The sequence below is a fragment of the Typopeltis vanoorti genome, chromosome 2 (assembly GCF_054136105.1).
Source record: "Typopeltis vanoorti isolate ZY-2024b chromosome 2, IOZ_Tvanoo_1.0, whole genome shotgun sequence".
NCBI lineage: Eukaryota > Metazoa > Arthropoda > Arachnida > Uropygi > Thelyphonidae > Typopeltis > Typopeltis vanoorti.
The window spans coordinates 50276422-50291942 of record NC_143550.1 but is presented as its reverse complement, the minus strand read 5'-3'; the positions used below and the strand labels follow the sequence as shown (position 1 = coordinate 50291942).

The window sequence follows — 15521 nt, the reverse complement described above, 5'->3', positions numbered from 1 at the left end:
ATATTGTGTACTAGTAAAAGTGATTGGCATATTCAAATAGGACAAGCTGTGCACTAATGTGTTATTATTTATTGCAACAGCTTTCACAAATAGAAACCAGAACAATGTCAAGAAAACATGTTGTAGAAGTAGGCATGATTATTAGTACTTTTTCTTGCACACTTTCAGTAAATTTGCTGTTCAAGCAAAATGTGAACAGATTTCTCATTTCTTCTATTCTTTGCTCACTCATGGCACTAACGTGCTATAGGTCTTGTGGCTTTTCGTGTGTGGATCAGATATAAAAGAAAAAAAAATGCACATTATGTAATGAGAAAAAACTAAATTGTATTCACTTCAATAGCTCTCTTTTAGTCCTAATTATACTTTCTTCACTTCTAAGCATATTTTCCACCAGCTTGAGATAAGTTGAGTTAGGTATTTTGGATCCATTCTTCTTTCATTACTCCATGTACACTTATTTAATACACTAGTCTGGCTCACAGCCAACATCCCAGTTCATCCCTGTGATGTTCTGTTTAGCTGAAATTGTGATGCTGTGCAGTCCTGTCAAGTTTTTTCAAACCATTTTGTAGTGGCACCTGCAGCATGATGGGGCATTATGATGTTCAAAGAAAGATGAGTTTTTTTCAACATCATAACGTTGTAGGTGACTTTGTTCTATAAAACTTTCCATTCAGACATTTCATTACAAGTAATTTGTAAGATTTCAATCTTGTGTTTTGTAACTTTTCCATGTGACTGAATTCTTATAAACCATTCTTGTGTCAAATGCCTCAAGGTTGACAAATGAAATCTCATAACAGTTGATTGCAGTACTCTTTTTAGTGATGAATTACTGCTGTAAGCAACGCAAGGCCATGTGAAGAATTTGGCCTTGTATTATATTAATAGATTTACTAACAATTTTTCTTTGTCCCATTTTTGTAGTCCTGTTAAAGTTCCTGGAAAAAGAGGCAGGGGTAGACCATCAATGAGATGGATTGTTTTGTCCATCAATGAGATCGACAAAGATTCTGCAATGCATAGGAATCTTTGAAAAAGTGCTTACGGTAAATGAGGCAGCATTCGAAGAATAAATAGATTGGGAGTGAAATGGATGTACAACCTTATTAAGAAAGAGATCCACAAGAAGAAAATGATGTAGAAAAAATATCGTGAGAATAAGAGTGAGAGGAGTTATGAAATATATAAAGTTCAGGCCAGAAAAGTGATGAGTATTGTGCGGAAAGCTAAATCGGAATATGAAAAAAAATTGGCCATGTAAGCTAAAGGCAATCGAAAAGAATTTTATCATTATGCTGCAAGCAAAAGAAAGAATGAATGTGAAAGAATAACTTTATTGAATGCAGATGATACTCTAGTGTCAGAAGCTAGTGAGATTGTGCACCTTGTTAAGATATATCAACCAGGTGTATGTAACATGGTGCACAGTGCTATTTCTACATTGGATGAAGAGTTAGCAGTGCTTAATCTGGATAAGAATTTGTCAGTAGGAAGAGATGAAATATTGGCACTTTTGCTAAAGGAATGTTTAGCTGAAATGGCTAAGCCTCTCAGATGTATCTCTGGTGTCGTGGTGAAGATTTTAGAGAAGTTGAACAAGAACTCACAAAGAAAATGAGTAGACAAACAAGTAGTACTCTGCAAGGAACAGCATGGGTTTACTAAATAGGCCATGTTTTTAGCAATTTGCTCATATTTTATAACAATGTTATGGCCAAGTTGGATACAGGGAATGGATACACTATGATAATGTTGGATTTTGCTAAGGCACATGATAGGATATCACACGAAAGGCTGTTGCATAAACTGGAGAATATGGAATTGGAATATAAACTCTTATCAATGGATGGTTGGACAGACAGATATCAAAAGGTGGTATGGGATGAATCTGCTAGATTTAGGGTGACCAGTGGTGTACTTCAGGATTCCATCCTTGGGCCACTGTGATTCAATTTATACATTATTGACATCAGGAAGGGTCTAACAGGAGATGTCTAATTGTTTGCTAATGATGCAAAGATAGGCAGTTCAATCAGGGATGCTACTGATATCCAGTACTTACAAAATGATTTGAATAGGCTGGAAATTTGGGCAAAAAAAAGAATGGCTGTCAGATTAATGTTGGTAAGTTTTAGTGTCTTTGCCTTATTAGTCCACAGTTTACCAGAAATTCTGATATTTTTGTGTTATAAAATATTTTAATCCCTTCACACTGAAAGCCATATAATTTTGTTAATTTTTTTGTCATTTTTATAATGACATAAGGATCATTTCAAAAATTCTGTACACCATACCTGCATGGTTACAGAGGCACTGTGATAGTTCTCACCTTCGTGTAAGCCAATAAAAACATTGTGCACCCATTTTTTGTGATGGTATTTCTTGTTTTATCAAATAAGCTTAAAATGGACAAAGAATCTAACTCAGGTCAGATATTGCATAGTAACCATCATTCTTTAATCAAAATTAAAAACTTATGTGGGGAAAACTCAGCTGATATTTGCATTGCTTTACACAAAATTAGAGGAAATGTGCAGAATGATGATTGCAGCACAGTCACTGTGAGCATGCTTCTCTGGAAGTTTGACAAGCATAAAGATGATCTAAGAGATGGTAGGCTATCAAACAAATACTCATGACAGACTAGTTATCGTCAGCATCATGCTGGTGGAAGGAAGACTGATTGAAAATGTGATGAAGTTAAAAATGAATCTGTCTTCCACAAATTAATTTTTTATAATAATAATAATAATAGGAAGAAAAAATGAAAGAGTTTGAGAACAGGAACCAAACCTTGGAGATTCAGTGGCAAGCCTTGAAGAAAACCTTGATTGATTCAGCTAGAGAGGCATGTGGTGAAGTTGTCGGCAAGGATAGAAAAATTAGAACTCCATGGTGGACATAGGAAGTTAAAGAGGCAGTGAAGGAAAAGAATAAAGCATATCAAAAGTTCCTGGCAAATAATTCAGCTTTTGCTCTTAGAGAATACAGACACAAATGTAAGAAAGCGAAACACTATATAAAACTAGCTAAACAAAAGTCATGGGAGGACTTTGGCAAGAACATAGAAAATAAATATCAAGAAGATGGTAAGATATTCTGGAGGTTGTTGAAGAAGCTTAGAAATGGAGGAAAGAGTGCTGTAAAAGGAGTTAGAGATGATAAAGGTGACATGAAAATGGGAGAAAAAGATATCCTTGAAGTATGGAGTAATTACTTCAAAAAATTGCTAAATGAAACAAGCAGTGATAGTACAGTGGTAAATAACACACAACAGGCATACAGTCAGGAATACACATCCATACTTGAAGTAGAAAAAGCCATGAAATGAATTTGAATAGAAAAAGGCTTGAAATGTGGAAAGGCAGCAGGAATAGATGATATTCGACCAGAAATGCTGAAGTATGGTAATATAAAAGTCTTACAGTGGGTGCACTGCATAGTTCAGAATGCCTGGACAGAGGGACGAATTCCCAATGATCAGAGTAAAGCTCTAATAGTACTGGGTACTATTAGAGCTTTACTCTGATCATCAGGAATTTCACTATATAAAAAGGGAAATAAAACTGAATGAGAATTACCTAGATATTTCCCTACTGAGTGTTCCTGGTAAGATTTATGCCAGTATACTTGAGAAACGGTTGAGAAGAATTGTGGAAGAAAAGCTTGGTGAAGAACAAGCCTGATTCAAGTCAAATAGCGGCTGTCAGGATCAGATCTTCACTTTACAACAAATAGTGAAGAAATCATGGGAATATAACAAAGATCTGTATTTAATTTTTGTCGATTTGGAAAAGGCATATGACAAGGTGCCAAGAGAGAAACTATTCGATATGCTACAGTTATATGGTGTCAATGGGGCATTGACACCATATAACTCACGATCCACGTATAATGCAAACTAGAAATTTTGTTTGAAAACTAGCCCTAAAATGCCATGTCCACGTATAATGTAATCTGCTGATCTTGTTCCATAACATTATAAATAATACAATACGAATTAACGAAAGAAATATTTATTTTAAAACAAAATGTCAAAATCCTTTAAATTCTTCTTCATCTTTTGAATCGTCAAACATTTCATTTATAAATTCATCTAGGGATTGTGTCATCAGTGTAGCAGTTGTAATCATCGTCTTCATGCTCTCCAATTTGTTGTGCGTCATCCTCGCTTTCATATATGACGTGATCTTCGGATCCATCCATTGAATTACTTATTCCACATTTAAGAAATGAGTGTTGAATCATTTCAGATGGTATCGAATCCCATGCTTCTTTAACCCAGCTGGTGACTAGGGTGATCTCAGGCTTCTGAAAATTCTCACCCTTTGTCATCTTCACCAAACCAGGTGACATCCACTCTCTCCATTTTTCACGTAAGTGATCTTTAAATGGTTTATTCAAGCTGACATCAAGCGGCTGCAAAACGGAAGTTAGACCACCCAGTATGACTACTAGGTCTGTACTTAGCTCATGTGTTTTCTCTTTGCTTGCCTCTGTTAAATGCGCCTGGAACAGATCCCAGACTAGCATGCTTTGTTGACATAACAAGCTACCTGGACGTATGTTCCATACTTGATCCAGCCACAATTGTACACCTTCTTCGTCCATCCAACCTTTCTAATTGGCGCGAACAATTACAGCTGATGGAAATTTCATATGCTTCGGAATTTTCTTCCTTTTAAATATCACTGTTGGCTTTAATTTGGTTCCATCTGCCATGCATGCTAGAACAACGGTAAAATGCGTTTTTTCATGTCCCGTTGTTTTTATGAAGACACCCTTTTCACCAACTGAGTTTACTGTTCGATTCCCAGGCATATCAGAGTACATGGGCGTCTCATCCATATTGCCAATTTGGGAAAGTTCATATCTGTGACACTTCCGTAATTTTATGATAAATTTATGGAAGGACTGCACTTTTTCTTCAAGCTGCTTTGGTAACTTCTGCACAATTTTTGTTCGGTGTCGTAATCTAGGGATTGTGTCATCAGTGTAGCAGTTGTAATCATCGTCTTCATGCTCTCCAATTTGTTGTGCGTCATCCTCGCTTTCATATATGACGTGATCTTCGGATCCATCCATTGAATTACTTATTCCACATTTAAGAAATGAGTGTTGAATCATTTCAGATGGTATCGAATCCCATGCTTCTTTAACCCAGCTGGTGACTAGGGTGATCTCAGGCTTCTGAAAATTCTCACCCTTTGTCATCTTCACCAAACCAGGTGACATCCACTCTCTCCATTTTTCACGTAAGTGATCTTTAAATGGTTTATTCAAGCTGACATCAAGCGGCTGCAAAACGGAAGTTAGACCACCCAGTATGACTACTAGGTCTGTACTTAGCTCATGTGTTTTCTCTTTGCTTGCCTCTGTTAAATGCGCCTGGAACAGATCCCAGACTAGCATGCTTTGTTGACATAACAAGCTACCTGGACGTATGTTCCATACTTGATCCAGCCACAATTGTACACCTTCTTCGTCCATCCAACCTTTCTAATTGGCGCGAACAATTACAGCTGATGGAAATTTCATATGCTTCGGAATTTTCTTCCTTTTAAATATCACTGTTGGCTTTAATTTGGTTCCATCTGCCATGCATGCTAGAACAACGGTAAAATGCGTTTTTTCATGTCCCGTTGTTTTTATGAAGACACCCTTTTCACCAACTGAGTTTACTGTTCGATTCCCAGGCATATCAGAGTACATGGGCGTCTCATCCATATTGCCAATTTGGGAAAGTTCATATCTGTGACACTTCCGTAATTTTATGATAAATTTATGGAAGGACTGCACTTTTTCTTCAAGCTGCTTTGGTAACTTCTGCACAATTTTTGTTCGGTGTCGTAATGTTAATGCTTTGCGTTCCATAAATCTGTTGCACCACCTAGGCGAAGCAAGAAAAGATGAAATACCTGGTGTGTCCTTGAATTTACCATTCTTGAGTTGTAGAGCTTGAAAACGAATTGCATTTCTTGTTACTATAATGCCATCTTGTCGTTGCATCAACATCCATTCATTTAGCTCTTCTTCGAGTTCTGGAAAGGATGCTACATCTCCACGACGGGCACGTTTCGTTTTAAGGGTTTTTTCAAGACTGTCTTTTTGCTTACTCTAAAGTCTAATATTACTCTCTGCTACACCAAATTCTCTCATAGCAACACTGTTATTATGTTCTTCTGCAAACTGCCACGACACGCAATTTAAATCCTGCTTCAAAAGATGAACGTTTATGTTTCTGTTGGCTCATTTTCAGTCTAGGTTTGTTTAACGAATAATATTTAAAATGAACTGTGGTTAAACCGATATACCTAACTGTGCTTTATCATTCAGCGACGGAGAGCGCATCGTATCTGCGCATAATGCCAGTAATGTAAGTAGCTTTATGCGCAGATACGATGCACGCTCGGTCGCCGAATGCGAGTGGATCAAGTAGATTTGGTTGCATAGGCATTAGGTAGTATATATTGTGTGTGCAAGTCTAATAAGATGTTATATTTTTTAGGATCTGCATATAATGCGAACCGCTAACTTTAAGTAGTATTTTTTACCATAAATGTTTTGCATTATACATGATAATATACGGTAGTTACTTTCTAGCAGTGTTGATAGAATGGAACAGAGAAGAAACTTATTGAATATATAGACTTTAGTGGGGAAAAAATAGTCGGTTTTCATTATATATTGTTATGACCAAATACACTGAGCTTATTTGGTCATAACAATATATAATGAAAACCGACTATTTCCCCACTAAAACCTGTGGATTCTTCTGTGTTAGAATGACATAAAAAAATACAATAAAAGGCCAAACATGAACTATAACATTACTAAAATATATAGGAACTGTTACATCTACTAGCATTATTCTAAATACTGTTATCCATACTTTGGGATGATAACAACCTGGTCACTTTTAATGCTTCTAAAATTCAGTTTTATCTCTTTTCTCATTATCAGAGGTGAAGGGGGGAGGGGAAAGCACTGAAGTCAGAAAAGACCTTCGTTCTTTTCCCCTCACCTTTGATAATCCTCAGCTTAATGGTCAAGATCAGGTCTCGCTCCTCAGACTGAAACTTACTCTTAGCCTTTCCTGGCACATATCATCTCTATAGCATTCCCTGTTTTGTTTTGTTTTTAAAAAAACTTGACATCTTTTTTTGCTCAAGATGTTATATTTCATCTGTTCAGCCTGCCAACTGTACAAATCCCAAATCTACCCAATATTGGATTATTTTTATTTTTATTATTTTTTATGTTGTTCCCACCCATGAAAGGTTATTTGCAAACCTATTCAATTTACATTTTGTACCATGGGTGGGCTAAGGAATTTTTTTTTTTCTATTTTTAACAATGTATATATTTTTAAGTTATTTTTTACATAAACCAGAAACTGCTCTAAAGACAAACATAAAACTTTCTCAAGTCGCTTCAGGCCTCCGATAAGCAGGGTATTGGTCTCACACCAAGCAATGAAATTCATCTCCCACCTAAAGACAATCATAAACATCCATACACACGGTGGGATTTGAATCCACAACCTGTTGGCTGTAGAGCAGGTACAGTAGCTAGTAACTAACCAGGCTGGCAAGATGAAAAACGTTTTGGTCGATGCTGTTCAGAAGAGGGTAGTTCAACTAATTGATGATTCCTCTCCCTCATAAACTTCCAGCCATTCCCTTACAGTCAGTCAGTCTCCCCCCCCCCCATTTCTAACTCTACAGTAGTAACACAAGAAACAACTGCTGAACATCTTTTTACAGTTGAATTGAATAGCTGGCTCACTGAAATTGTTAATCCCATTCATCTATCATTTCATCTATTTGGTTGTGGATCGGCTCTTTTCATTGTTTCACTCATCTGATGGCCACCCATTTAATTTGTACATTAATAATATATGAAATGATCTGAGGAGAAACAATTAGATGATGCAAAACTGCATAGAGCAATATTTAATAAAGATAATGTAGAGATCTTGCATAATGATTTAAATAGACTGATAGCATGGGCAAAGGAGAATGGCTGTCGGTTAATATGGCAAAGCATAAGGTTATGCATTTTGAGATGAAAAGATTACCAATTGTGTAGTGTGTTCATGGAATGGGACTGCAGTTTCAAGTTTTCATATATCTGAACACCCCTTGAGAGTACATATTAGGAAATTGATGATGATAATAATGAGTTTCCTATCATCATCAATGTTTTCTAATCCACAAAGGGAGACTGGGAGGTATATAAGGAGAATGGGTCTAAAGTGAATATGCTGTTAACCATTATATCCCATTCCTTTGTTTGTTCCTTATTCAAATAAGTCATAACTGGTAGCACAAGATGTCACTTTTAGAGTTAGCAAGAAATTCTGTATAGAAAAATAACATATCACTAATATTTGTTGTCTTGATTTCAGAAAAGTAAAGTTTCAGTTAGGCCCTTTATATCTAGCTGAAATTCACTTTATTTTCTCAGGTGGGGAGGGCTTAAACTATATAGTTGATAAACTATGTAACAGCTTGTGTATCCCCCTCCCATAATATGAATTATGCCTTTATAGTTTGGCACAGTTTAAAGTTTTCAAATGAAAACTTGCTAGCCTTATTGGCTGAGCAGTTAACATACTCTCTTCTATGGTTTAGGAACTTCTCATAATATAATAATATATTTATTATATTATGAGCTTAATGTATATTGATTACACATACTGTCAAGATGTATTTTTGTGTTTTTGTATGCATTTCTATTATTAAGAAGTTATTTTTTCTTTTAAGCAAATACAATATGAAGGATTCATTTTGAACTGGTGATTCTGTAATAATCTTTTTTTTTTTTTTGTATGCACATAACTGGTTTCAAATACTGTTTAAATGTTTTAAAATTTGTTCTAAATTGTGTTTCTTTATTTTCTACCCCTCTTTCTTCATATATTAGGATTTGGAAGCATACATAAATAGCTATACGGGTCTGGCAAAGTTGTATCGGTTATTATACATCTCTGATCACTGTTTGTCTCTTAGGATTGAAGCATTAAAAATGGCTCTTGCATATGTTCAGACTACCTACAATGTTAACATGTATCAGCAGATACATCGAAAATTGTTAGAAGCTGCTGGGTAAGCCCAAATTACTCTGTTATATATGTATGTATGCATATCTATATGATATGTTGTAACAAATTTCATTATTTCTATAGTTTGAAAAATTACATAAGAGTTTCATTATTAATATAACATAGCATGCTTATTTTGCTAAGTATCCCCCCCTCCCATTTTGAACATGCTGACTTTTACCCATGATTTAATGAGTAAAACTAAGGGTGCTTAAGGGTCAAAGCTGGATAGCTGGGAGGACTTCTGACCTAACGTCCACTATTCACCTTCTTGTAGTGCATCCCATTAGGTATCTACCTGAATGGTAGATACTAAACAAACAAGTTGGCTAAATCCCAAACTGGCTGGCAGTTTGGGATTTAGCCAACCAAATTATATTTTATTGCCTTAAACTCTAATGAAAAATGATGATACAATATGACAGAATTTCCTGCTGGTTGGGATGTTGCCCAGTTAAACAAGGCCCCCTGTTGTTTTTGTCACAGAACAGGGTGAACAGCAAAAAGTCAGCTACTGGAACAAATCCCATCTCAATGTCAGCAGAGACCAAGATTGGTACCATCAACATAAGAAACATCCATGGAAAAGAAATTGAACTTGCATAAGAATTGGATAAGTACAAGATCAACATAATAGTCATAACTGAACAAAAACAGGTGAGCTCTTTCTAAACAACAAATACAAGATGTTATATTCAGGCAATGGCAATTAGGGATAAGAAGGAGTAACTCTAGTATTCACTAAATATGAGGATAATCTTCTTAAATGGCAGGCAATATCAAGTAGAGTAATATGGAGTAATTTGAAAACTGGACAATGAGATTTATTTGTGCATATGGTCACACAGAAGATTTTACTAAGGAAGAAGTGGAGAAATTTTTCGAGACATTATAGAAGGCAGCTGAAATAAAAAAGCTAAAGTTAATCCTTGTTAGAGATCTAAACAGCAAAGTAGGAAATGGTTACCAGACATAGAAATGTTTTGGGAAAATTTGGAGAAAAGAATGAAGCTAATAATAATGGTAAATACCTGCTAGATTTCTGCTTAGGACATGAACTACTTATTATGAACACCAAGTTCCAACATAAAAATCTGAACAAATTCAATGTTGAGAAGATGCAAGAAATAAATAAAGTCTCAATGACTATGTTATTGTTGACAGTGTTTTCCCACTGGCTCATGACACAAGAGTATCCATAGGATTTGTAATTGAAAGTGATCACCATTTAGTGTTGAGCAGTATAAAATTTAATTTCATGCTAAAAAGAAGGGTGCATAAAAAAGTTTTAAAATGAATCAAAAAGTTGAGCAGCTTTTAGAGGTGAAGTGCAGACTCCAATGCACAAACATTATTCAGAGAAACATGAAAGCATTTGAAAATGAGAACCAACCTAGGAGATCCAGTGCAAACTCTGAATAAAACATTGATCGATTCAGCCAGAGAGATATGTGATGAGGTGATCTGCAAGGATGGAAAAATCAGAACTCCATGGTGGATCCAGGAAATTAAAGAAGCAGTCAAAGAAAAGAAGAAAACATATCGAAAGGTCTTAGCAAGTAAGTCAACTAGTGCTCTTAGAGAATACAGAGAAAAATGTACGAAAGTGAACCACTGTGTAAAACTAGCTAAACAAAAGTCATGGGAAGACTTTGGTAAGAAAATAAGAATAAATATCAGGAAGGTGGTAAAATATTCTAGTCTATTGAAAAAGTTCAGAAATAGAGGAAAGAGTGTTTTAAAATTAATCAGAGATGATGAAGATGACATGAAGATAAAGATATTCTAGATGTCTGAAGTAATTACTTTGAAAGCTTGCTAAATGTAACAGGCAGTGATAGCATAGTGGTAGAAAAACACTCAACAGGAATGCAATCAGGAATATATATCAATATTTGAATAGTAAAAGCTACCAAAAACCTGAAATGTGGAAAGGCAACTTCAAGATGAAATTCAGCCAGAAATGCTTAAATATGGAGGTATAATAGTTTTACTGCATTCTGTGATTCAGAGCACCTGATCAGAGGATCAAATTCCAGTTGATTGGAGTGGTGTGCTTATAGTACTCATCTATAAAAAGGGAAGTAAACTGAATGTGAGTATTACAGAAGGATTTCCCTGTTGAGTGTTCCTGATAAGATTTAGACAAGTATATACTTGAGAAATGGCTAAGACAAATTATGGAAGGGAAACCTACAAAAGTACAAGCTGGGTTCAGATCAGACAGAGGATGTCAGAATCAGATTTTCCCTTTACGACAAGTAGTTGAGAAATCGTGATAATATAACAAGGATCTGTATTTAAGTTTTGTAGATTTTCACGGGTTTGTAGTTTCCTAAAAGAATTAGCAGTTGGCTTTTTTGATGAGGAGAGTCAGTTCCATATGCATATAAGAATGATGTCTAGATAGCTTATGATGATGGTAGGAGTTTAAGTGTAAAGGTAAGATATAAAATTCCATTATAAGTCACTGAAGGATTTCGTATTTTGTATGCTTATCTGTAGTATTTAGTTCTGCATGTATATTATTCATAAGTTTTTTCTGAAAGAAGGCTTGCATTGTGATAGCTTGCTATCCAAAATGGATGTCAATAAAAAAATATAAAAAATTTGAAGTTTTTATTTTCACATGCTGTTTCTCATCATAATAGCACGTTTTTATTTTCATGTGCTATTTCTCATCATAATATTCCATATTATGATGAGAAATAGCCCTCCCTTTTAATACATTTTTTCCATAGTTTATTTTTGAAATCATTGCCTTACTGCTGCTTTGACCTGTTTGTTACTAGCAAAATGACACCTTGAGATGTGTCTTCAATTTAGAAAATAACTAGAGGCCTGATGAAGCCAAGTATATGATGTAGGGAAGATGTTTGATGACCTACATCTGATCTTGTTGATGTTCATCAAAATGAACAAAATTGTGGAACTTATCTTCCTTACAGTCCAGACTTAGCTCCATTGGACTTCTGGTTATTTCTTAAATTTAAGAAATCTCAAAGGTATCCATTTTTAAAATGAAGAAGAGGTCAAAGCAGAGGTGAGAAAATGGATCAAAAAAAACTAAAGAATTTTACTATGATAGTTTTAAAAAACTTGTTACATTGCAGAGAAAATGTATTGAAAGAGAGACTAGTGTTGAGAAACAGTATGATTATGAAGTACAGACTTCAAAGCTGGGTTTGATTTTTATTTCTCTGGCCCCTCTCTTTTAGGTGAAGAGCTATTACAGTGGAGACATTACTTTTAGAATACCCATCATATATTTGCAAAATCATAAGTTTATTAGATATTTTTAAATGAAATAAGGGTCAAAACTGCATAACTGGGAGGAGACCTCCACGTAGCTATTAAAGAAATGCGGAGAACCGACCAGGGCTTCTGACCTAATGTCCAATCCTCACCTTCTCGTGTTACACCCTGTTAGGTATCTTTATGGATACTGAATGAACGAGGATGGGCTGGCGATTTGGGATTTAGCCGACCAAATTGTATTCTTATTGGCTTAAACCACAATATTAAATGATGGTACGACACGACAGAATATCATGCCGGCTGGGGCGTCGCCTGTTAAACAAGGCCCCCCCCCCCCATTATTTTCACTAGGGCAAACAGTAAAAAGTCAGCTACTGGAACAAACCATAAAATAAAAAAGTGCTTTAGAAGAAATATAAGATCTGACAATGTTGAAGCTTTGATAGGTAATAGATTGATTTGGAAGAAAATTGTAAATAGGAAGTTAGTAACGATGTAAATTTTTCATGTGGTACTATCACATCCTGTACACCCCCCCTAGAGGGTAAATGTCAGTAATTTGATGACGACGAGATTTGGAAAATACATATGACAAGGTGCCAGGAGGAAAATGTTCAAAATGCTTCAGTTATATGGTGTAAATGGGACACTATATCATTTAATACTTAGTCTGTATTTCAGTTGTAAATCAGCCGTTAGAATTCAAAGAGTCACAAGATTGTTTGATGTGAAATCAGGTGTGAGACAAGGGTATACATGATTATCTCCACCCTTGTTCATCATCTATATGGATCAGGTTTTGAAGGAAAGTGATTTTAAACCTAATATCAAAATTGGAGATGTTAATCTCAGCTCTTTACTTCATGCAGATGATATTATACTTCTGAGTAAATCTAGTACAACTATGCAGACATCCCTGACTAAATTAAATAACTGCTGCAATAAATTTGGTATGAAAATCAGCATCAAAAAGATGAAAACAATGAAAATAGGCAGAAATGTTGAAAACATCAACTGCATCATGAATGGAGTACCTATAGAACAAGTAAAACATATCAGCTATTCAGGCACAATTTTTAGTGAAGATTATTATTATTATTGTTATTACATGACACCTCCAGAGAGTCCAAAGACTCATCGAGGATGGGCACCTACTCTACAGCTCTCCATCTCTGCTACTCAATCCACCACTACAGCAAACTGCATCGTCTATGCCAATGCCATCTGCCCACCACCACTAGCATTTTCACAACAATCACAAACATTCATGCCCATGGCAGGATTCAAACTTGCAGCCTTTTGGCTGGAGAGCGGATATGCTAACCACTCAGCCAACCAGGCCGGCAAATGAAATTTGGAAATAAACAGCAGAATTATTAAATCTGCTATGATAGGAAGTCATCTGAACAAATCTATATGGAATAAGTGAGAAATTAGTGAAAACACTGAAGTAGCTGTATAGAAGACAGTGTTCAAGCCAATTTTACCTTATGGATCTGAGAGCTGGGTTAGAAATAAAACATTTGATCAAAGACTGGTGACCACGGATATGAGACTTAGAAAGATTAGATGAGTGAACAGATGGCATCACTGGCAGTATTGTATTAAAGATGAGGATATTAGGAAAGAACTGCCATTGTTAACATTCAGGAACATGTTAGCAATGATAATCTCATATGGTATTGTCATTTGAACTGAATGAGAAAGGAAAGGTTAGCAGAATGACATGAAAATGATCCAGAAGAAGACCAAGATCTAAGTTGGTTGATACAGTAAAAAGTGCCTTAGAAGACAGAAATGTAAGATCTAATAATATTGGAATGTTGACAGATAACAGGTTAATTTTGAGGAAAATCGTCAATAGGAAGTTAGTAATGATGTAACTTTTTCATGTAGTATTATCATAATATCCTGTACATCCAGGGCTCCAGAAATACAACTTGGAACTACTATTCACAAAAAAAGTTTGCTCAAGCTACTGGTCTACTTTCCATAAATGTTGTTATAAGTGATTAAAAAAAAAAAAAATTATATGTTACATTTGACAAAACAAAGTAATGTATTCTTTAATTCTCACGATACGTTACATATAATTATACAGAAATATACTTTCCTTTAATGTGAGTTTAAAATGTATATGCCACAACTCAGTTTATGTTTTCTTTCCTTTATTGTTCATAATGAAGGGTGAATTTACATAAATTATCCATAAACAGTAATTTAAGAGGAAAGACAAATAATTAAATTCATGGAAGCAAGAAAGTAGGTAGCACTCCATGTGCAGCCAGACCCACACGATGCACTCAGTCACCTGATTCTGTCTTTGATTTAACTTTGCAAGATAATTGTAATTTTTGAATAACAATATTCAAAAGCATTTTTTATATGTAAAATTTTCAAAAATTCAATTACAATAAGTACTACGTTATGAGCTGAGAAAATAAGTTTAGGGGCAATACTATATTACAATTGTGCACCTACTTCAGAGATAAATGTGTTAGAAAATGTATAAATGTACTTTAGTATTTAATTAGATTGTGTAAATTTTAATTTTTATGTTTCTAATTATTGGTTTAGTTTGCTAATGAAGTTATATTGTGAGAAAAGTACAATTTTTTTTTAAACTAGATTTTCTATTATGTCATGTATAATGTTATATATGTGTAATGTTAATATTGAACTAAATGAATGCCTTGATTTCATTAAAACAATTATCGGAAATTATATAATTTAATTTAAATCTATTTATGATATGATAAACTCAAGTTTTCTCTCATGCTTGAAGTGTGTTAGATTTATTTTCAAGTAAAGTGCCATTAATGGTGTTCATTTTTCTCTTTATGGTAAATAAAAACTGTTCATTTTGAGACCTGATAGCCAAACTTCTCCAATTTAACTTTATGGTTATCTTGCCCATAGAAGGTGCCATGTAAGGACATTAGTTCTGTTTCTGTTACAGTTTGAATTGTTTTCCACAACTATTTAGTTTGGTGCAGTGTGCCTGTCACAGTTATAATGCTCTGAAGATGCTGGGTAGAAAATCACTGAAATATATATTATTTTTTCCTAATAAATGTATTTTTTCCTCTCTTGGTGTTATTTGTACCTAAGCTTTTCCATATGAGAAATAAAAGAACACATGAGAAATAAC

General features: G+C 34.8%; 1 protein-coding gene across 4 annotated transcripts in view; it reads left to right on the top strand.

Moving 5' to 3' along the window:
• CSN1b (COP9 signalosome subunit 1b) overlaps nucleotides 1-15521 on the top strand; it is a 279185-nt gene that overhangs the window by 20292 nt on the left and 243372 nt on the right. For all 4 annotated transcript variants that reach the window (XR_016549486.1, XM_090404906.1, XM_090404895.1 and 1 more), the window contains exon 3: nucleotides 8935-9116. Coding sequence is in view for 3 of the 4 variants with exons in the window: in XM_090404895.1 (XP_090261021.1) it covers nucleotides 8935-9116 (182 nt within the window). In the remaining variant the exon portion in view is untranslated. The remainder of the gene's footprint in view (nucleotides 1-8934; nucleotides 9117-15521) is intronic.